Source organism: Lissotriton vulgaris, chromosome 5 (genome assembly GCF_964263255.1).
Source record: "Lissotriton vulgaris chromosome 5, aLisVul1.2, whole genome shotgun sequence".
Taxonomy (NCBI): domain Eukaryota; kingdom Metazoa; phylum Chordata; class Amphibia; order Caudata; family Salamandridae; genus Lissotriton; species Lissotriton vulgaris.
Window position 1 is genome coordinate 155,747,644 of NC_141693.1, and position 23,325 is coordinate 155,770,968.

At 41.4% G+C, this 23,325-nt stretch overlaps 1 protein-coding gene across 1 annotated transcript in view; it reads left to right on the forward strand.

Annotated features, from left to right (window-relative positions):
* The window catches only part of BRINP1 (BMP/retinoic acid inducible neural specific 1), a 438,971-nt gene that overhangs the window by 101,906 nt on the left and 313,740 nt on the right, over nucleotides 1-23,325 (forward strand). Inside the window, exon 2 of the mRNA XM_086921092.1 lies at nucleotides 19,555-19,822. Coding sequence (XP_086777218.1) covers nucleotides 19,605-19,822 — 218 coding nt within the window. The 5' untranslated portion in view covers nucleotides 19,555-19,604. The remainder of the gene's footprint in view (nucleotides 1-19,554; nucleotides 19,823-23,325) is intronic.

Genomic DNA, 23,325 nt, shown 5'->3' on the forward strand with positions numbered 1-23,325 from the left:
GAAGGAATTCCTACAACTACTGTGTTTCTTCTACATTCAAAAATGCCATTCTTTGTATGTGGGGATGGTAAGCATCCAAGAATCCGCCATTGAGGCAAAGAGTGCTGGCTTTGTTGTAAGGATATCCCACACCAAATAATTTGAAGAATGGCTCAAAGAAATCAATTTACTGGTCTTCTAGAGGACTAACCAGGAGGAGACTTCAAAAAAAAGCCATACATTAAATTATGTTTTTCTGACATAAGGAGCATACTAGAGCCCACTGAATAGCACCATAGAGTTCATGAAAGAAACTCTTAGTCAACAGGATCCTGAATCTGAGGTGGACATGTGCACCTTCATGTGTTTAGAGAAAGGTCATAAAAGAATTCAATTGTCCACAGCAGTTTATACTCAAGGTGTGTACACCTGGAAGAAAGGAGTTGTCCTTAACAGAGTTCTAAATCTGAAGTGGGCAGGAGTAAATCTTGATTGCTAAATCTTGAACACAGGAATGAAGAATGAACCATTCTTACTGGTTAAGAATTATATTAAATGCCAGAGGAGAAGCCAGCATCTCTCTGCTGAATTGCTGTGCCAGAAACAGAAATGCAGAAATGCATATGTCAGCTACATGTTCAATATAAAGACGTTATAGAAAGTCTGTCTAGGTGTGTTCTTCACTTTACTGAGCTGAAGACTGTAGTCTAACTAAAGAAAGATTTTGTATGTAATATTAAAAATTCGGTCACATAAACACCTGAGTGCAACTGATGTTACCAAAGAGTGAAGACATTCGAGATTACCCATCCTCTCATTTCATTCAGTATTTGTTGAAATGGCCCATTTTTCAGGGTTACCCCAAGCCTTTTGCCATCCTCCTCCCTTGTTTTTGACTTCATTTCTGCTGGCTTTAGAACTCTGAGCATATTACTACTGATGACCAGTGCTAAAGTGCATGCTCTTATCTAAAATGATATGACAATTGATTTATCCATGATTGGTATATTTGGTTCACATATAAGTCCCTGATAAAGTAGTATGCCATATGCCCAGGGGGTGTAGCCCAAATGCAGCTAGTGGGCCTGCAGCACCGATTTGCAACCCACAGAAGAAGCCTTTCAAACCTGACTCAGGCCTGCCACTGCAGGGCTTGTGGGTGCAGTTTACTGATACCTCAACTTGTCATTTCCAACTACTTGCCAAGCCTTGCACTCCCCTTTTGTTACATAACAGTCACCCCTAAGATAGGCCCACAGTAGCCCTAAAGGCAGCGTTCTATGAGTATGTAAAAGGTAGGACATGTACCTTTGTGTTTTCCATGTTTGTTTTCACTACTGTGAGGCCTGCTCCTCTCATGGGTTAACATTGGGAATTCCTTAAATGCCCTCTTAAATGTAACTCCGGGTTGCAGAGGAGCAGCTGTTTTATGTTTTTCATCATTGGATTGATAGTGACAAATCTTCTTTAGTGGTAAAGGTAGATCTGGTATTACAAATATGAAATGCCACTTTTAGAAAGCGGACACTTCTAGGCTCTTGGCTCTCTTGTGTGCCTTACCTGTCTGAGGTGGGGTGACAGCTATACTTTCTGCATTTCCTCTAGACAGCCACAAGTACAATACCCTCAGCAGCATCTGCATTCATCTGCATTATGGTGGGTCTTCCGGGGAAAGGGAGGGGAGGAGGTGACATGTGCACCCGAAAAGGTGGCCTGGCCTCACATAAAATACTGATTTATCCCCCACCACTGTGTTACTATAGCCACGTATGCACAACTGCTTTGCACATTGCCTCCTATATTAAGCCTGATGGCTTTGTGCCCAGCTATCAGAGGGTTAGCACAGGCTGATTTAAGTGTGTGACTGACTTACTCTGATTGGAATTGCGGTCGATATTTGGACAGGGTGCATCCCTCTGTCAACTAGAGACCTGATTTCTAACAGTTTTCAAATCCTAGATGGTTCTACAATTGATTATGAAGAACCTATGACACCCTCACTTAAATGTCCAATAAACGTTGCGACATGTATAGGTATGTGCATACCTTAATCCTCAAGAAGACAGGTTTCTATAAAGGAAGACTCAGTGTAAATCATCCTGAGGGAAGCACCCGGAGAAACTACATAACTTTTCTACATGTTCAAAATTTAATGTGGATCTCATTTAAATATGCTTGGTGCTTGACCTTATCTATTTCCCACTTGCAGACAAAACCATCCATGGATCTCATCAATGTTCATAAGTTGGTATCAATCAGGATGTCTTGTATATGCATTACTTAACTAACATTGTGGTTTATGAGCTGGATTTTACCATATTCTTGAGTGTAATATTTGAAGCCCTGGGCTCTCATCTTCCTGATCGTTTGATCATCTTCATATGTTGTTGTCATTTATGTAGTGTGCAGCACCATTCTACTGAGTTTTACAGAAGAATACTCATTTTGCGTTTGTAGACATTTTGGTGGACATCAAGTTCTTGCAGGTCGCTAGGTGGCATTGCATTGCATCCTTGTTGGCATGATGGTCCTGCTATACTTGTTAGAAAGAGCCTTTGCTAAGAAGTAGGCAAGAATTTAACCCGTTAACCGCGGCCGTAATTCCGCCGCGGTGCAGGCGTTTCCATGCGCGGGCGGGGCGCGTCGGCCATTGGCTGACGGCAGCACTGGCGAGGTAGTGCTGCCGTCGGCCAATGGCCGACGGCAGCAAGGAAAGGGTTAAAGGAGGGTGAATGTTCAACTCTTCTTGAGATGCAAAGAACATGTTCTTAACTATCTCCCAAACATCCAACTTGCCATTGCCATGCCAACTGGGTGATTTACAATCTACAAATTAATTGAGCAGCAGGAGTCCAGGACCCTCAAAGAGCGCTGCACCAGGAGCTTAGAGCCGCTATTCCCAAACCCTTGTGCCCGCCTTAAAATCTTTCTTCACCCCCTCCATATCCCAGTATATGCCTGAGCACCACCTAGTCACAACATAGCATACGTGCCAGCATGGACACGCCCTGGTCGTGACTAAAAAATTCTCATATAAACCAAATTGGTCGAATTTTTATAGGAAAGGAGAATGCATGTTGTTTCTCAAAATAGAAAACTAGAACCTAGAAAAACACCAAGGCTCTTCAGTTGATGCTGTGATTCATGCAAACCCTGACATTTAAAGAATGACTCAAAGAGAAAGAGGTAACAAAAGAAACCATGCCAACTGCTATTAGATATGGCCTCCAGCATGGACACAAAGGGATTCATTCTATGAAACACCAAATTACCGGATGTACATTTGGTAACCACTCATGCTCACTTACATCTCTGTGTTACATAAAGACAACAGGTAAATGCGTGTATCTGTAAAATGACAGTAATAGTAGTAAAGTAGGCTGTGTATGATTAACCAATTTATAGCTTAGAGACTGGAAAGATGTTTGTGCTCTTCATTACATTGACTCCAGTTTAGCTGAAAAGTCATATTATACCCATATACTTACGTCGGCTTTTCATGGGTGTTTGAAAAACATATTGAATTGTAAATATCAGGAAACAGAGCTGCTGGCAAGAAACTATTGTGATACGTAATTATGTGATGCAAGAATATCATTAGCAAGAATAGCATTTTTTGAGGTAAGTAATATCGTCTTAAATAATATCTCTGTTTTTATTATTGTTTTCAGTAATAAAGTGGTTGAAAATATTGTTTTAAAATTATTTTAATGAGTTTTAGTTGATAATGTAATTGTATGGGTTACTATTGTTTATATGAATGTTATGAATTTGTTTACCATAAAATGTAATTTTAAGTGATTTAAAATTAATTTCTAATAGTAATTTATAGTGTTGTAGTGGGCTGATGGGTTTTTAGGGGGTAGCATGGGATGCTAATTAGGTAATAATTATTTAGGATTTTTTGAATAAATTGTATTTCATTATATGATTGATATAATATACATGAAATAATACTGATTTATTTTTGTTGCATGTTATTTGTGGGCTGTTAGGTGTCTAGGATAGTTATGTAGGGTGAGAAGTTAAGTGATAATTAACTATTAATTAATAATTGTTAAATTATTATTTGATTTATTTTTATTTATATAATTTGTTAAATATGTATTTACTTTACTTATATTTTGGTTGCAGACTGCCATATTTGCAGGAGCTTAGGGTAGGAGGTTAATTAACGTTTAATTATTAATTGATAATTATTGAATAGTAATTATGTAAATTGATTAATTGTTCTCAGTTTTTATATATAGATATACACACATATATGTATATGTATAGGGTACCAGCCTGGCTCGAAAGGGACAAAGTGTTGCCTTCTCCAGGTATCACCTTACATTTACTTGTGAAAGAGCATGCCCCTTTACAAGTTATTGAAGTTCCTGGTTATACCCTAACTGGTTTTCCTGCAGGGGAAAGAATACCCACCTCCCTACTCCCAGGCAATTGATCCTGAACTGGGAACATTGTCCAACCCTCATTAAGGTCAACAATTGGCTGGAGAGCAGATGAAGAGCTACTGTAAATTAGCCTCCAAGAGCTTCAGGCAGGTAACGGGTACCTTACAAAAAGTTCACTTGCCTAAGTGTTTATTTAAAATTCATCTTCACCAATTAATTGGACTTTTAATAGATAGAAAACATGGTGAATGAATAGCTATTGCAGCTGTTTACTGTCAAATGCTACTGATTAAAGTTTATATTCTGCACTTTGAAATTTTCTAGGATTAAGTCACATCCCTGACAGTGAAAGCCGTTTTTGGGGGCTACTGACTAGAGGAATATGCCAACCTTAATATTGCACATGTTCTACTTTTTACTATCAGGCACCTACTTTCAAGGCTTGTGGTGCATTTCCTACACCATATATTAGAGACTTAAAAGCAAATTAAATATGTCAGGGGTAACCAATTTAACTATGTATAAAGGAGGGGCACAGGTACTTTACTCCTGTTTAGCAAAGGTAAAACTCATCGAGTTAAAAAAACAGCAAAATCTGGGTCCAAGAAAAGGTAACAAATCTGGGATGACCATGCAGAAAATGTGGATTTATTACAAAACAGATGTAATTTCCACAGGTGTGGGTAAACTGCAGTAAATAAATGCCTCCTAGACCTGCTGCTTTGAACTCTATGAATATTTTGCAGGACTAGGATGGTGGAACAATAGTAACTTGACGGAATCTTATGCACGAGTACCTTTGGCACATGAGTGGACCTCTATCGTAAAGGTGTCTATTGAAATTGAAGAAGATCTTGAGATCCTCAGAAATGCAAGAAGTTAACAAAACATTGTACAAGCTGTCAAGGAAAGCACCCAGATGCAAGCTCCAGTACAGAGTTCGGCTACAGTCCATAGAGCTGATTGGACTCTGCTGTGTACAATACTAGCATTGTCAATTTATGCAAATACAATTGCTGATGTCTTGTACTACTCCTGGTTTAGAGACCACCAGAGAGACAGCGCTTGATTTGTAGAAGACTAAGTGCCAGTACCCAATGCTCTGCTCGGAAGCCTGTGGCATGCACCTGCATGCCGAATACCAAGGCTGCATAGTCTGGAGTCCATCTCATGCCTCTTTAATTGACTACCAGACACAGAGGCCCTTTAACTCCATACTTGCTTTCTCTCTTTTTGATTTTTTTTATCTCCCTCTCACTCCTTCATTCCCATTGTGTGTGTTCCCTCTCTTGCTTTTGGAAAATGTTCGATGAGGAAAAATAAGTGCCAACCCCCAAAAATGTGTGCCTGTGGGTCAAACCAGGAACAACTGGCTCAAATTAACTACTGCAGAGAGGGGTGAAGGCATCTTAATGACCAATATTGCCAAAATGTGTTATACTCAATGAAGGACTTGAGGTTCATTCTGACATTTTATGTTTCTAGTGCCACAGTTGTCGAGGCTCTTTGGCTTGGTGTCTACACTTTGGTAATTTAACCTTTCCTAAAGACTTCCTTATAAGTGGATTTTAAGATTGAATTTATTGTTGTGCATTCAGACATTAAAAGCATGCAGTTGCTCAATCTGGAATGATTATCTATTGAATTGGATACCGCCAACATAAGTATTGCTCAAGATCTCAAAATAATTTATCAGTGATCTGAGATAGGTATTGAAGAAAAGAGGCAGTAAAAAAGAACCTTTGTGTCACCAGATTGCAGACTACAGAGGAAGAATTCAATGGTGGATGATCTACTGCTTCCTCACTACCAATTCTTTTATCTATGTCTCAGTGTGTCTTGTCTCAACCTCTCTCCACACTTTTCGCTTAATTCTCCTTTCCCCTGATCTCCCCTTTCAGCCTCACTTATCATTTCTTTCTTATTTCTTCCCTGTCTCCTGTCAGTCTCTTTCTTCTACATTCTCAGTTGCCTGTCTCAAAATGGCTGCTCTTTTTCTTTCCACTGAAAGGTTCACCTCTCAAGTCCCCACCCAAGCTCTTCTCTTTGTCCTCTCGCATTTCAGTGTCTCTCAATCTCAATCTCCCCTCATTCTCCAGTCTGAGAGTTGGTTTGGCCCACCAGCTTCTCCTCCATTTCATCTCCCCCTTCCACTCAGAGTCTTGCCTAGTCTCCCCTTGCCACTCTTACGGGCATATTACCAAGCAATAGCGATAATTATCGCTATTGCTTAGTTAGAGACAAAAATGTATCGCCGACTTGCGGCGATTTTTATCGCAAATAAACATTGGTATTACCAAGGTTTATCACAAATGCGATAAAAATCGCCGCAATGCATGAATATCGCTGAAAAATCAGCGATATTCATGAATTACCGAGCTAATGTTCTTAGCCATGTTATCCACCTCCCATTGGATAACATGGCTAAAAACTGCTCAGGGCAGGTGTTAGCTTTTGGAGCTATTCGCGCTTAGCGAGAATATCTCCAAAAGTTGGTAATAGGAGATAGCGATGTTAGCGACTGTTTCCAGTAGCTAACATCTTGGCACGCCCACTTTGTATGTCATTAGTGATAAATTTCTCTGACATGCAAAGTGGGCCCAAGATGGTCGCTATCTCCTACTAGCTGTCGCTAACTGGTGTTAGCGGCAGCTAGGTAATAGGGAGATAATTTTATCTCCGCTTTCTTGGCTTTTAAAGCCAAAAAAGCGGAGATAAACCCCCTTGATAATATGCCCCTTAGTTCATTATCATTGCCTCAATCCTAAGGTTTGCTACCTCTTCACTCTCACTATCCTATCCGCCCTCATGCTCCTTTCTCTTCTCCAATGGGCAGTGAGACAGACACCAGGATGACATGCAGAGGCTGTGTGCCTACTTACGCAGCACTATATATCACAATATCATGAATATCGTAATGCCGCACGCTGCGGCTGACGTCTTCTCCTGCATCCATCAGTTATTACAGACTTCATGGAAGGCACACAATAGAGTGTTTTGATGAAAAAGCAGAGCTTCATTGAATCTCATCTTTGCTGCTGTACTGCACATAACACATTATCAGACAGACTGAATGCTTCTTTGTTGGTTCCCGGCTCCTTCACGCGCTCTCAGAGTGCCTTGCATTTCCTAATCTCTAGTCAGTACCTTTTTATCCATGAATCTATTTACATAGTTTTCTAATCATGTCCCTCTGTTAGATCCCTTTGTAAATCATGAGTGCAAGCAGTGAACATCTATCTCCAAGCCCTAAGCTGGTTGTGAGTGCGCCTCTCGCATGGATGCTAGATACTGAGGGACAGATTTACAAGCCCCTTGCGCCTCATTTACGCTGCCGTTGCGTCATTTTTGTGACGCAACGGAGGCGCAAATCCTGCTCCATGGTGCGGGGTACTTACAACGTGACGCATCTGGGAGATGCATCACGTTGTAAAGCCCTGCGCCACATGTAGGCGTTCCTGCGCGGGGGGGGGGGCATTCCGGCGCAGGAACGCCTCCTAAAAGTGGCTGAGTGAAATCTACAAGATTTCACTCAGTCACTTTAAGGCCCATGCTGTGCCGAAAACCCTGTGCCTGCCTGAAGCAGGCGTAAGGATTGACGCAGCATTAACTAGATAGGGCCCCCAGAGCATTGCTGGAGCTGCGTCGCGCTTGCGACACAACTCCAGCAATTCGCCACTTTTACAGCACAGATGCGTTGTGCATCTGTGCCGGTTTTGCCCCATGGTGCGCCGCATTGTAAATGCGGCGCATCCATGATGGCGGAGCTGTGGCGCACAATAACTGGCGCATCCCTGCTGATATGCCAGGTTGCACCAGTTATTGTAAATATGCCCCTAGGAATGTCTGAATTAGGCAAAGTCTCTATATCTACTGTACCTCAAACAGAGTTGTTTTGTTTGACCAATCACGGCTTGCACTCCATTGGATGTAGTTTGAGTGACACCTACACAGTCATTGACAATAAGATGCAGTCTCTCACCAAAGTCAATACATCTAAAGGTCCAAATAGAAACATTTGCTAACCATGAGGAATACCTCTTTAAATGCATGACATTATTAATGCACAATTAAAATAATTTCCTCAGACCAAACAAATGTGCCTAGCCCTAAACGCAGTCTCTCTAGAAGTTAGTGGGATATACCTGAAGCCTGCTCTCTAATTATTATACTGGGTTAATGATTTCCTGTCTGCTCAGCGTTAGTCAAAGCAGCAATATAATCCTTCGGTGACCTTGTTCATGCAAAGGCTCAGTTTTAAGCAGGACATTTTTGGCACCACAAATAGCAAATTGAATGACAATGGTTCTGAAGTCCTGGCTCGACGTTATTGCATGAGTAGTCAGTGTTAGACAAAGGCGATATTCTTAGGGTCCACAGATGCTCTCTTGGGTGTGAGTAATCGCTAGGCACTGCTATGAATGAAACTATGGGGCATATTACCTACAAACAGCGATATTTATCGCTAAGTAGGGATAGCGGCCAAAACATTATCGCCGGGCTTCACCGATTTTTATCGCTGAGATTACTTGCTATTAGCAAGGTTTATCTAAAAAACAATAAAAATCAGGCGAAATGTGTGAATATCGCTGACAATACAGCGATATTCACGCATTAGCGTGAAACAGCTCTTAGCCATACTATCCACCTCCCATTGGATAACATGGCTAAGAACTGGTATTAGCAGGCGTTAGCTTTTGGAGATATTCGCGCTCAGCGCAAATATTTCCAAAAGTACGCAATTGTAGGTAATAGGAGATAGCGATGTTAGCGACTGTTTACTGTCGCTAACATCTTGGCACGCCCACTTTGCATGTCATTAGCGATAAATATCGCTGGCATGCAAAGTGGGCCCCAAGATGATCGCTATCTCCTACTAGCTGTCGCTAACTGGTGTTAGCGACAGCTAGGTAATAGGGCGATAAAATTATTGCCGCTTTAGCGGGAAAAATTCCAGCTAAAGCGGCGATAAAGCCCTTGGTAATGTGCCCCTATGTTTGTGATTGGTGTTTCTCTGGAGCTCTTACTCTTTAGCTGAGGATTGCAGGGACCTCTTGTGGTCACTTTTATGTGGCATGTTGAGTGTAAAAGAAAGACTCTGACACATGTTTATTCTTGACTTGAATATACATACTTTATTTAAAGGTTTATTGACAAACATTCAATGCTTGTTAATAATGGATGCCTTTGAATATAGTTTTGCATTTTATTGGTTTTACTTTTTTATCATACCATGATTACTATGTTATCAAGGTGGTCACTCCTTAACAAAGCCAATAGGCTTGCCTTGTATATTGATATGGCCACCTGTTGATAAAGACAATTGGCCTGTCTTGTATATTGATGTGGTCACCTGTTGATAAAGTCAATAGGCTTGCCTTCATATAATGACATGTTAAACCCTTGACAAAGCCAATTGGGTTGCTTGCATATAATGATGTGCCGATCCTTTGAAAAGCTAAGAAACCTGCATTGTATATTATTGTGTTTTCTCTTTGACAAATCAATAGGTCTGCCTTTTATATATTGATGTATGGACCCCTTGAACAAGCCAGAAGATCTGCCTCATTTAAAATGATATCCTTTATATTATGATGAGCACTTTTAGTGGCTGGTCATGCACTGAGCTTGGCCACCCCCTTTAGAGTTGGGTTCTGGGCCTATCCACCACAGGAGAGTGAAGTTATACGTATGGAGTTAAGATCATACTTTCATCTCTACTAAGTTTCCCAAGTCCATGCATGATATGCTGCTCCAGTCAGGTTTTTTTTTATTCTGGGTGTTGCAGCCTTGTTTATTTCATTATAAGGTAGGACTACAAGTTCCAGAATTCAAAGAAATAACATGGACTGGAACAGCACCTCACATATGGACCTGGGAAAAGTGGCGGTTTTGTGCTTTACATCAAATAAATCTCTATACATTTGCTGAAAGGCTAAAGTGACATAATAGATAACTGAAAATGTAATTTTATCAAATGCAATTTTAAACTTAGAAAATACTGAAAGTCACCAGCGATAGTTTACTACAGTGTTTCATATACTGTAGGTAAAGACCCATTGGTGGGTCGTGAGCCAATTTTTGGTGGGTTGCAAAAATGAAAGCAATAAATAAAGATGCTTCTAAATTCGGTATTTATCTTGTCACATTTCCTGTGCTTCAAAGACAGAGGTCAAATGTCATGCTATGGGCCACATTACGAGCCTGCACCGCCAAACCCATCTTTGAACGGCCCGCCAGATTTGGAGTTTTCTCCTGTCTGGTGGGTGGTTCTTTGGGGTTCCCACGGTGGTACCTATGAAAAGACTTGTAATGAGGCCCCTAAATCTTCTGCTGTAAATATGTTAACATGTGGGCTGGTGTTATAAACTTCTCTCACTTTGCAGCCATAGAAAGAAAAGTAAAGTGAAATAATACAAAACCATACGCAAAGGCATTCCTATGAAATAAGCACCACAATGGGAATGTCAAAATCAGTACCTGCTGCAGTCCATGCTGTGTAGGTACTGGCGTGCATACACATAGGCGAGCACATCCTATGCCCCCCTTCATGCGCCCCATGGCCCTGAAACAACATAATGAGGCCCTTAGGGCTTTAGCTGCTTATTTGTTAACATGGGGCTGGTGTTCCAAACTCCTCTCACTTAGCTGCATAGATAGAAAAGTAAAGTGAGTTATGTGACAGTCTTGCTGACTTGATGCTTTAGTTCAATCAAAAGTTCACCTATTTCTTGTCCATTAAAGCTAAGTGGGTTGCAAAAAATGTTCCTACTAAAAGTGGATCATGACAGTAAAAGGTTTAAAAAGCACTGGTTTACCAAGCTAACTATAACTTGTGCTCCTGCCATGCATTGCTTATGACCTCACATATTACATCACTCATGGCATGTCCAATGACATCATTGATGATGTCACTGATGACATATCAAATGGCATCATCGATAACGTCAATGAAGTTGACGTCCATGCCTGACTCTCTGTACTCAAAAGAGCAAGATATATAGAATCATATACCTGAAGGACATCTAAGTAAACCTATGAAAGGATACTGCCGAAAAAACGGATCCTGGGATTTGCTTGGTCCATGTGCCACTTAACAATAGGTACACTTCCATTTTAATGCATCCATTATACTTTTAATAGGTATCAAATTTGGGAAAGTTATGGCTTTCAAATTTCTGCAGTATGTGTAGATGATAAGTACTGTGTATTAAGGTCCTTCAATGCATCATTTTGAATATGAGGGAAGCCATCTCTAAATAAATGTTAAAAGATATAGACTGAAATTTAGGATCATAGTGACTTAGGATTTGCTTAAAATTGAGCTCTGTTACCTTGAATAAGCCTCTGTGTGAAAGGTAGCCTTATAGAGTATGGATGTATTAAGAGAACAATCTTAAATAAATTGATTATTTTGTGCAGATGTCCTTATTTATTGCCCAATTTGGTTGGAATCCAATACGTAAGAACATTTTCTTGGTGCAAATAGGAGCCACCTCTGAAGCAATGGGAAGCATGGACAACTCTGTATATGCAATCTACCTCATTGTCACATTCTGAAACAAAATATTATTCATTCATAGAATCACGAGGACTATACATTAGTCGCCTAGCAAATACCATCAGAAACTCTGTTAAGATTCTTGGGAACAAGCTTGGACCAAATAGGAGAGCTTTGCGGTGATGGTGCTTCCATTTTAACAAATAAATGTCCCATTGATGGGCAGTTATGTTACTATTGACAAAATCCAACCTTCTCTTGCATTGCTGTTAGGGTCGTTCAAGGAAGTCACTTGGGCACATATTGTAGGTCTTGATTTACAAATAGTTTTGTGAGCGCCATAACTTGGAAATATCCATTAGTAAAATATATAAGAACGTCTTGGCACATCTAGAAACAATAGACCCAACCACTTCTGATGATGTTGGAAATGTTGAAGCACACCTTTTTGCTTTTTTGGTCCTATCACTAGTCATACCATGCTATGCAGTTTCCCTAGTGCCAGTTTCACTCTTGGATCTCTTAAGAAAGGTGGAGAAACGTTTAACAAAATGTATCCATGAAACTGTGTCTGTCTTATAGCCATATGAATACATGAATAGAGGTAAAGGCTATATATTTTGAAGAGAAGAGAATATGGCAACATATAAAACAAAACATTGGCGCTAGAGCTGACATTTAGATATGAGATCAGAGTGTGAAGCATTCATCTCGCTGAGTGGCAGTGTGTTCAGAATAAGATCAAAGAGTGTGAGAAAGAGGAGATTCTCTAGGCCTTTGGTACCATTTTCAGGAGGATGCCAAGGAGAGGAGAATAAGATTATGTTACAGTCTTCATAGAATGACTGAGGAATCATAAAAAAGAACTTTTCCGGCAATATGTTTGTAAAGTTCTGCGATAAAAGCTCGAAGGTCAGAGAGCAGAACTAAATCTATCTGTCCATGACTTCTTAATTAAGGAATGCTCATAGGTGTTGCTCATTTATATATAAAAATTAGCGTGCTTCAAAAGCCCTTTTTTAACCTATAATTCTGTGACATAGCCTTGTGCAAAGTTCTTTCAATTTCCCTAAACACAGAGATATAAATGGGCTTATTATGAGTCTAGCGGCCCACGGACCGCCAGACTCACAGGGGCATGGCCGTGGCGGTCGTCTGATTGCCATATTTTGACCAGGGCAGTCGGGCTGCCCTGGGACCACTGCAACCACCAGGGTTTTTTGTTGCAGTGGCACAGTGGTCTTGAGGCCGCAATATGCTTGGCAGGACTGCTGCGGTCCCACCAAGCACATTACAAGTTTCCTCATCTTCACACTTTTCATAGTGGTGAGACTTCCATGAAAAGTGTGGCAGTGGGGAAACAAAGGCCCCCTTGTGCTTCTGTGCCATGGGGTGCATGCAGGGGGGCACATCTTGTGCCTCCCTGTATGCATGCACCCCAGTACCTGCATGGCATGGACTGCAGCAGTCCATGCCGCACAGATACTGATTTTAACGTTCCCATTGCAGTGCCCATTTTGTAGGGACTGCCATGAGAATGCCAAAGATCCTCCCGGCAGACTGGAGAAAACACCTGATCTGGCGGGTGGTTCAAACATGGGTTTGGCAGTGCAGGGGCGGGGCGGTCTTGCTCCCGTACATTAAACTTATAATAAGGCCCAAAGTGTTTTAGTGAAACGAGGAATGAAGAATTAGCATACATTGTTCCTGTTTCGGAATTCAAGTAGATAGTTCTAATAAATTCTCCTGCAGAGAAACTCTCCCATTGTGAATATCCTCGTGAAATGTGTTGACACTCCTAATGTTCCTTTGTGCCTCCTTTCAGGATTTCAACGAGATCATCAGTCTCAGAGGAGGACAACTTCTCCTTACCGAAAAATTAATTGGAGAGTCCTGGTTGTATCATTTCAGTTTAATAGACCCCGCAATGTTGTTTCAACCGCAACATATTAGCACTTAGCCAGTTTTAAGGCTTACACCAGGCAGCATCCAATGGCTTGTATGAATGTTTAATGCCACGCCGCATTCACTCAGCAGCTCTGGGAATAGGTCACTAATAAAGGATATCACTTGATGATGATGTAGTGCTCTCGAGTAGCACAGAGATCCCATTTCAGAGATGCTCTGTTGTTGACTCGCTTTGCCTGTGCTCTTGTCCTCACTTCCTGTTGCTTTACTCCTTCTCCTCCTTTGCAAACCATTGTGGGCCTCATTTATGAAAAGTGACACATTGCTACATGAAAACAGCCATGCAACACTTGTCATTGTGCCCTCCTTGCGGCATGATGGATGCATCATATTTACTGTATGATGGATCATGTCGCAAGGAAAGACAGATACGTCAGTTTTACTGTGATGCAACTCCAGCAATGTAGGAGGGAGGGCTATGGATATAGCACTGCTTCACCCTTATGCCTGCCATGAGGCAGGCATAAGGTTTTGACGCTTTTGCATCCAGAAGTGGCGCAGTGAAATCTCATAGATTTCACTGCGTCACTTTTTCGAGTCTTACTTGTGTGGCAACTCCCCCCATACATACATTATACATGACGCAGGTATAATGCAGGCAGGGGTTTACAAAGTGACGTATGTGCTTAGACATGTCACTTTTAAATAGTAAATAGGTAAAGGTGCCTACAAGGGATTTCATTCACTCTTCTTAGTCAATTTTCATACAAACTCATTATTTGTCTGTCAAGCCCCAATTGGTGACTCAACCATGAAAAAAATCTAAACATCGATGAAGTCGTTCATAACATGAACATTCCGCAGTACACTTAAAAACAGGTATATCTTTTTTCATAAATACACAATTTTAATGTGAACAAAAATGTAAAGGGTACATTCAGAAACAATAAAACACCATGATGGAGGGTACATGAAAGAGCCTACAAATCATAGGTGTAACATTTATTCCAGATAAATATAGGGAGGGAAAAGGATCCAAATCAATGGAATACAACTCCTCAAAAATATAAATTGTTGAGGAAGTAGTCGATGTTTCGGTCTGTTGTGGCAAATTCTGTTTCTGCATTGAGAGCTGTATGGACGAACCCTGCACACACAGCTGTGTTAGGATTCTAGGCAGGGGAACAGCCATCTTTGAAAAGTTGGAGCAGGGTGAACCAGTCCAAAATTAAACGACTTACGCCGGGGGTGGGTCAATGAAGCAAATCAAGGTTGGTGGTGCAGTGAGGTCTGGTAAAGGTAGCATCATGCAATGGTATTTAATTTTTCTTGACTCTTGACACAAAGGCCCAGGTTTACTAAGGGCTTGCATTGCCCCTGAATGACACAAGGACAATGCAAGCCCTTATGTGAGATTTACTATGCCATGCAGTACCACTTTCTGTGGATCTGCAGAGCATAGTAAATTGGAAGTAGCACGAGAAAGCACAAGTTGCTGCCTTGCATTACTCTGCACTGGGAAGGCGTTCCATGGGCGGAGCGTGGGTGTTCCCACGCATCCACCCATGGTTTTTGGCACTCTCAGATTTACTCAAAATAGTAAACCTGGGAATGCATTGAAATGCTGTGCATTTCCAGAGAGGAATAATGAAGAGAAATATGTTTACTTCTACTTGTTGTTTCATCTTTTTACATGTGCTGCAGCACACGCAAAAAGAGGAAAATGCCTCAGAGGATTATTTTTGTGCAGGAATGTGTCCCTCCATGCACAAATAATCCTGCTTGCAACGTAGGCACCCTTGCACCATAGTGCACGGGTGGCTGCACTGGCGCTTGGCAGTGACTAGTGCACCAGCACAGAAATAGAGCAAGAAGGTGCCATGACTTCGTAGATATGGTGCATTCCTTCTATTTCTATTTGATGCAGTGGAGCAATTTTGCTTAATGCACTGCGTTGCGTCAAATGTTAGTAAATCTGCCCCAAAGTGCCATCTGCACAGTACTATACCCCAATGTGAACGGATAGGTGTTCCAAACAGATATTGCTTTGACATGAGTAAAGGATAAGATTAGTGTAATTTATATTGCAATCTGAATGACCTTAATGCAGTCCCCAAAATGTTGGCAATTAAGGGAACTGAGCAGTAGGGACATGATTTGTTTTCTTCTGGATCACACAGTTTATTCAAATTTAAATCCTGATTCTGATGCATACAGCTTTGCAACTACCCTCCATCTCTAATGCAACCCACAGGCATTAACAGTCTGTGTAACAGTTGAAAGCCTATTGAATACTAACATATTTATATATAGAAATGGTGAATCTGCATTGCTTTTTATGTGAAAGCACTCTGTTGGATATTCAAATCCTGTCAAACACACAACTGTTCCGGAATGGCACATTTTCAATACCTCTACAAAACACATCACTGTATTTCAGAACCAAATGTTAATTTGCTCCATTTTTAATTTATGTGATATTTGAATAGCACAAACAGCAGCACTGTACAGTGTCAAATGCAAGAATTAAGTCAAGAAATGATGAGAGAGTTGCCAAGTCCTGTTACTGCATTGTTATGTAGTGCTATAAAAATCGGTGTGTCTTCAACTGTTGTGAAAATTGGAGCTGGGTTGGGGAAGTCCTGATTGATATAAGGATGTTGTTCCAGATCCCTGGTGCATAGATAGAAATTGCCAGCTGCCTTGATTTTTCTTTTTACATTTCTTTGGGCCGTATTATGATTTTGGCTGTCCTCCAACGGTGCCCCCCACCACGCCATCTTCTGGAGGACGGCCAAAGCCATGGTGCGCCAGCCGTCCAGATTACAAGTGTTATCCAGGTCAGCCACATGGTGCTGCGGCAGACTCACGGCAATGGGCTGTTAGGCTCATTGGAGAGCCATAACATGCAGCCCAACACAATGACAGCGCCTGCAGCATGTGCATGCATGGTATGGCATGCATGCCACATTGTACAGGAATGGGGGTACAGTTTCATTGGGCACAACCTGTCCCCCCCTGCACACAACAACAGGTACAGATACAGAATGGGGCCAGGTTAGGGCTCCCTTAGTTGCCCCTCTGCCACCCTTTTCATGTTGGGCTCACTGCCATGAAAAAGGTGGTGAAAAGGCATCACATAATATGTGTGGTGTTGCTGGGAGCATCACAACGAGCATGTTCATGCCGGTTGCAGACCACTGGCCCTGCGGAATATTAGTTCCCAGGGGAGCAAGTGGTGTTGTGGTGGTTGAATACTGCTGGCAGACACGCAGTGTGGAGGTGGTCAGACCACGACAACCCGTATGGTGGTCCAATGGCTGCCGTACTCATAATAAGGCCCAGCTGATTGTTTTCTAGTTGTGGCTTTCCAAACCATAAAAGGTGGTAAACTTCCCTACAAAATAAGCGAAGGTACTGGCCATGATATTTTGTAAATGATGCAACTGTATTTGAAGATGTTGCAGGTGGGGGAGCAACTAGGGTTCCATCAGGACAGGGGTGATGAAATCATATTTATTCAAGCACTGGAAAAGAAATGGTCTGTCAAGTATGATGCCTTAATTGTGGCATCGTGGAGGCCATGGAGTGGGGTGCTACCATCATTTAGATGCAAGACTATGATGGCTTGATCAGCAGTCTAGAAGTTGCTTTCTAGATTAAACTGTTTCATGTTCTTTAGAAGAGATAGATGGTACAGGGCCATCTTTGATTTTTGGCACTGTGTTCCTTGACTGTGATTTTGGTGTCCAGGGTGTATCCAAGAAGCCTGGCAGTTGGGTAAAGTTTGGGGTTGAAGCCATTGAGGTTCATGTCTTTGAGTTAGGTTTGCACCCGTCAAGGTGCATGTCATTGAGTCAGGTTTGTTCTGTCTTGCATGCTGTTCATGACAAATAACAGGAATTTTACCCTGGTGGGGTTGAGCGTCAGGAAAGCACTGGACATATAGGTCGGGTGAGATATGAGCAGTGTTTGAGACATTAGATTTATGGAGTGGAGGAGACATACAAGTAGACCTTTGTATCATAGGCATGTTGGTGAATTATGATGCCATTATTTGTTAGATGAGCCCAGAGGGCTCCATGCAGAGGGTGAGGATGACATGGGACAGTATGGAACCTTTGGGACTCTGCAGTTGTTGGGCATCTTTTAGGACCCTGGAGGTGCCCATGTGAATGAACTGGCATCAGTTGAAAAGGTAGGAGAATCAGTGAAGCGCATTGCCTGAAAATCTAATTCGAGACTCCAGGCTATGTCCGACTGTGTAGAAGGCAGCAGGGAGGACCAGGAAAGGCAAGAGGTAGTGGTTTTCTTCATCTGTGGGCATGAGGACATCATCAATGATGTGTAAGGTAGAGGTCTCCATGCTGCAGCATGATCTGAAGCCAGATTAGTAGTCATTCAGAAGATGGTTTACATTTAACTGGCTAGGAGTGTGTCATGATAATGAGTAATATCTATTACCTGAAAAATAGGCATGTGGAGAAGGTCAATTAATGTTCTTAAATCTTTACTTAACATTAATATTTATTCATGAAGTAATGCACTTTGCTTGGTGGATAATATCTCCTATAAACAACTTGTTTTGGTATTAATAATAGCACCTAATTTCTCAAGAACCAACGCAAATGTTTTTGATGAGAGCCAACCTCTGGATAAAAGCTAAAAAATACCTTAACTAAACTGTTGTAATCATTCAGCTAAAATGATGTCCATCAGTTCTCATAGATGTACGACTGATACATTCCTTTTCACATCTTTGGTAGTTGAACTTTTGTCCCTCCCCATCCTGCTATCTCCTTCCTTCCCCCTACCACTGCCCGCCTGATAGCTCTGCTGACCTTGAACTTTTCTCTACAGTCTGGCTTCTACCTAGAGCACTTCAAATAAGCACACTGCTGGGAAGGGAAGTAATATCATGCACTGCCTGTAGTGAACAAAAGACGTATAGAGTCTGTGAATGTCGAAGGTGTACACTGACGGGAATAGGGAGGAGGGGCTGAAAAGTTGGAAAGGGCCAAAGTGCTCATTCTAAGACCTAGGGCTGTGGTCATCAGAGACCATTTCCTAATTGACCTCCCCAATTCTTGTGTTTATGATTCTAACATTTAAAACAACATTGGAGTTTAAACTTCTGTACGAGGGAATTCACCTACCTATGAAACAAGAAGACTGATGCTATCAGTGGGTAATAGGGATTTGTCCGAGTAGCCCACAAGTCAAGCAAGGCTGACATGTGGATAACATTGCCTCTCAGAAGCTTCAGTGTTTCCAAATGCAAAAGTAGCTCTGTCCATCTTTGGACTTATGAAACGCAGCACTAGCATTAACCTGTACTGGAACAGAAGGAGACTATCTTGGGTGTTATCAGCCACCTTCCTCACAAATCAAAGTCTTTGAAAGCCTTGTATGTCTAATAACACTTGAATATACTCTGATGCATATCATGCAAGTAGATCTTCCCTAGACATATAGCCCTTTCATCCTTTCATTGTTACCTTTACTTTGGAGAAGTGGAAGAGGTTTTTTAAGTCAGCTCAATTCTCTTTCATAAAGGTCAACCCAGGTATGGTCTTAACAGTGTATGATTTTTCTCCTTGTCCTTCAAAACAAAATATTTAATCTTCTTCTACCCTTGAAATGTTGGTTGTCTGTGTTGATCATTGGATCTCTGAGTTAAACCTGAATAATCCATAAAAGAGTATTGCTTTGTTTGACTTTTCCTTTAAATTTGGTCGCTTATGTCTGTCTCTCTCTTCCTCATAACAGGACTCCACAGAATGGAGCAAGAATGAGAGGAGCAAGGCAGGGAGAAAAGCATGAACTGGAGGTTCGTTGAGGTCATCTCCTTCCTGTTTATATGGGACCATATCACAGTACAGTCCGCCCACCAGGAAGCCACAACTGTTGAGCAACATGTCTCCAAGGAATTTGATTGGCTTATTTCAGACAGAGGACCCTTCCATCATTCACGGAGCTACCTATCCTTTGTGGAAAGACACCGTCAAGGATTTACAACCCGATATAAGATATACAGGTATGGCTACTCTGAAGCGCTGCTCTATGCAATGGAAAATTCCAGAGGTGCCAAATTTGGTAGACTGAAATTAGAGTACGAGCGAGTACTTGGGCGCATAACAGACTGTATAAATGAGTAAGCAACTGGAAAAATCCAATAATCAAATAAGTGAATAAGAGAGTGAATGACCAAATGTTACCACGTGAGATAGTTAATAAATTGGGGATTCATTTTCATATTGACTGAATCCCTGATTAGGAGAATAACCAAATATGCAGCAAAGAAATAAATAAGTTGGCGAAGATTGCATGTGCTTAGAAAAGAGTGACTTTCTATTCGCATTGCTGAGTGAGTAAACCTTTTGGACAATTAAAATGTGTTCACATTAATGAACTAGCAAGTCAGTAATTAAGTGAGCAAGCTACGTAATGATGGAATAAACATAGAAAGGAACACATGCATATGCAAGTATGTCAAAAATAGCAAAGTGATTGATTTAGTGAACGAAGTATTAGCGGACTGAATTAACATGTGCATAATCAGGCTTGGACTGGGACAAAAAAGAGCAGTGGCAGCCGGCAAACGCAAGAGCGGTTGGGTTGGGTGATGGGGAATAGTTTACAGATGACAGAGTAGGTAATATTAAATAAAAAATAAATAAAAGTACTTACCTTGACCTCGCCGCAGTGCCAACTCGGCGATGTGCCATGCACAAAGTAAGTGGTTTATTTATGTTTTGTTTAGTTTTACATACCCCGTCATCTGTCGACTTTCTTAACCACCCCACCCCACCTCACCCCCCACCCTACCGATTTTACCAGTGCCGGCAGCCATTGAAAAAGAGACACGAGGACCAAAATAAAAGTGGCTCTCATTAGCGAACCGGAGAGCTAAAAAAAGTGGTAATGTTACTGAATTCTACTCTAAAAACCGGCCCACAGGCACTTATTTTTGGGAACCAGCACTTATTTTTAATCATCAGACTTCGACCTAATTGGTATTGGTATTTAGCACGCCTGACATTCGATAGTATCTAAGCAAAACCTTGGTTACCAACAATTCTTCTTTTACAGGCAGTAAATGGGGTAATATTTTTGTAATTAATATTTGACACTTTTTTAAGACAATATTTAGACCACGACATTCTTGTGTGAAACCCAGGTCACACAATCCTATCTCAAGGCATTGTCCCTGCCCATTGACATGCTTTTCTCTTCAAGTTTCACCTACAAATTTAGTTGAGTATGGAGGTTTGGCTTCAACCCCACCTACTGATTAGGCATTTTACTAGGGGTTTTGGTTCAGAGGGAGAATATGGTCCTCGCATAGGAACTTGAAAGGGTGCACAAATTAGTGAATTCTGTTTTCATGACAACGGATGACTAACAGACTACTGAGTCTGAAGAAGCTAGAATTCCTCTTCGTCCTTCCATGAAATAAATCAGCAGACTAGGCATCCATTTTGCCACACTTTCACTGCTGTTTTACGTTGAGAAAAAAAGATCTGAGGACATTTGTCCAAAGGGATCCATGACATAATATCAAAACCACAAATATCGACCTGCAGAAATATTGAGTCCTAAATATCAATGTTAAAAATATCGTCTCCCTATACAACAATAATATTGGGCAAAAAATATTGTTTTACACCTAAATCGTATACATGTATACAAAAATATTGTTTTTTAATATATGGATATTTAAAAATAGTAAATATTTAATGTTTTAACATGCAACATTAATATAATATAAATGAAATATGTTTTAAAATAATATTTAAAACTATATCTAAATATATCTTTATATAAATAAATACACACACACATATATGTATGTTTGTTTATGTACACATATGTAATGCAAAACAAATTACAAAATAGACTGCAAAAAAGTTTAATAACTGCTAAATTAATTATAGATAAAAAAGTAAAGAATAGAAAAAATACATTTTACAAAAAATATCTTCAATGTATATATATAAAAATATATAATTTAATACACAAATATTAACAAAACTATTGAATTATAGGAATAATAAATATACTATTCCCTCTGCATTCTCTGCTACAGTAGGGAAAGTTTTGGAATTTTAGAGGCATAAAATTTACTATTTTCACTCCCGACTGTGCAACAGTAGGGAAAGTATTGGACAGCGGAGGTGTAAAATGTACTATTCCCACTCTAGTCGGTGCACCAGTAGGGATATCGTTGGATTCATGAGGGTTAAAATTTACTATTCCCACTCTAGTCTGTGCAGAACTAGTGAAAGCGTTGGGCTCAGGAGGGGTAGATTGCATTATTCCCCCTCAAGTCAGTGCAACAGTAGGGAAAGTGCTGGACTCAGGAGGGGTAAAATGTACTATTCCTACTCCAGTCTGTGAAGCAGTAGTGAAAATGTTGGACTACGGTGGGGTAATATGTACTACTCCCATTTCAGTAGGTGCAACAGTTGGGTAAGCGTTGAACTCAAGATGAGTAAAATGTACTAGTCCCACTCCAGTCTGTGCAGCAGTAGGGATAGTGTTGGACTGCGGAGAGGTAAAATATACTGTTCCCACTGCAGTTGATGCAACAGTAGGGAAAGCGTTGGACTAAGGAGTGGTAAAAAATACTATCCCCAACCCAGTCTGTGCAACAGTAGGGAAAGCACTTCACCTCAAGCACATACAGTATTTTAATAACAGTATTAATTGATCAACTAAAAAACTCTTTTATATATATACTAGCAGCCCGCCCCAGCGTTGCCTGGGGCAGAAGGGGGCTGGGGGCGGAATTTGCAAAAACAACAGGTGATGGACCGAATGTGGATCAATGTCACACACTCAACCCAGTCCAAAGATCTGGGCCCAAATCCATCGTTTTTTTGCACTCCACACCACCCCGGGTTAGACAATGGCGATATGCAAATCAGCTCTGACCCTGTGCCCCATGGGAACAGTCCAGTCCGAACTACAAAAGCCATGTCCTTCCCAGAACGGAATCAAGCATCCGAGGACCGGACCGGTTTCGAGGTAACACCTCTCATCAGCCCGGCTAGCTTGACTCCAGTGGTGTGGAGTGCCTGGGACCCACGTCTGGGCATCCCCAGCGCACTTAGGGCGGAATTTGCAAAAACAACAGGTGATGGACCGAATGTGGATCAATGTCACACACTCAACCCAGTCCAAAGATCTGGGCCCAAATCCATCGTTTTTTTTTTGCACTCCACACCACCCCGGGTTAGACAATGGCGATATGCAAATCAGCTCTGACCCTGTGCCCCATGGGAACAGTCCAGTCCGAACTACAAAAGCCATGTCCTTCCCAGAACGGAATCAAGCATCCGAGGACCGGACCGGTTTCGAGGTAACACCTCTCATCAGCCCGGCTAGCTTGACTCCAGTGGTGTGGAGTGCCTGGGACCCACGTCTGGGCATCCCCAGCGCACTTAGGGCGGAATTTGCAAAAACAACAGGGGGGCAGCATTTCAGGCGTGCGTGCACTCCCGCCCCGGCCCCCGCCCGCCACGACATTTCCACTCC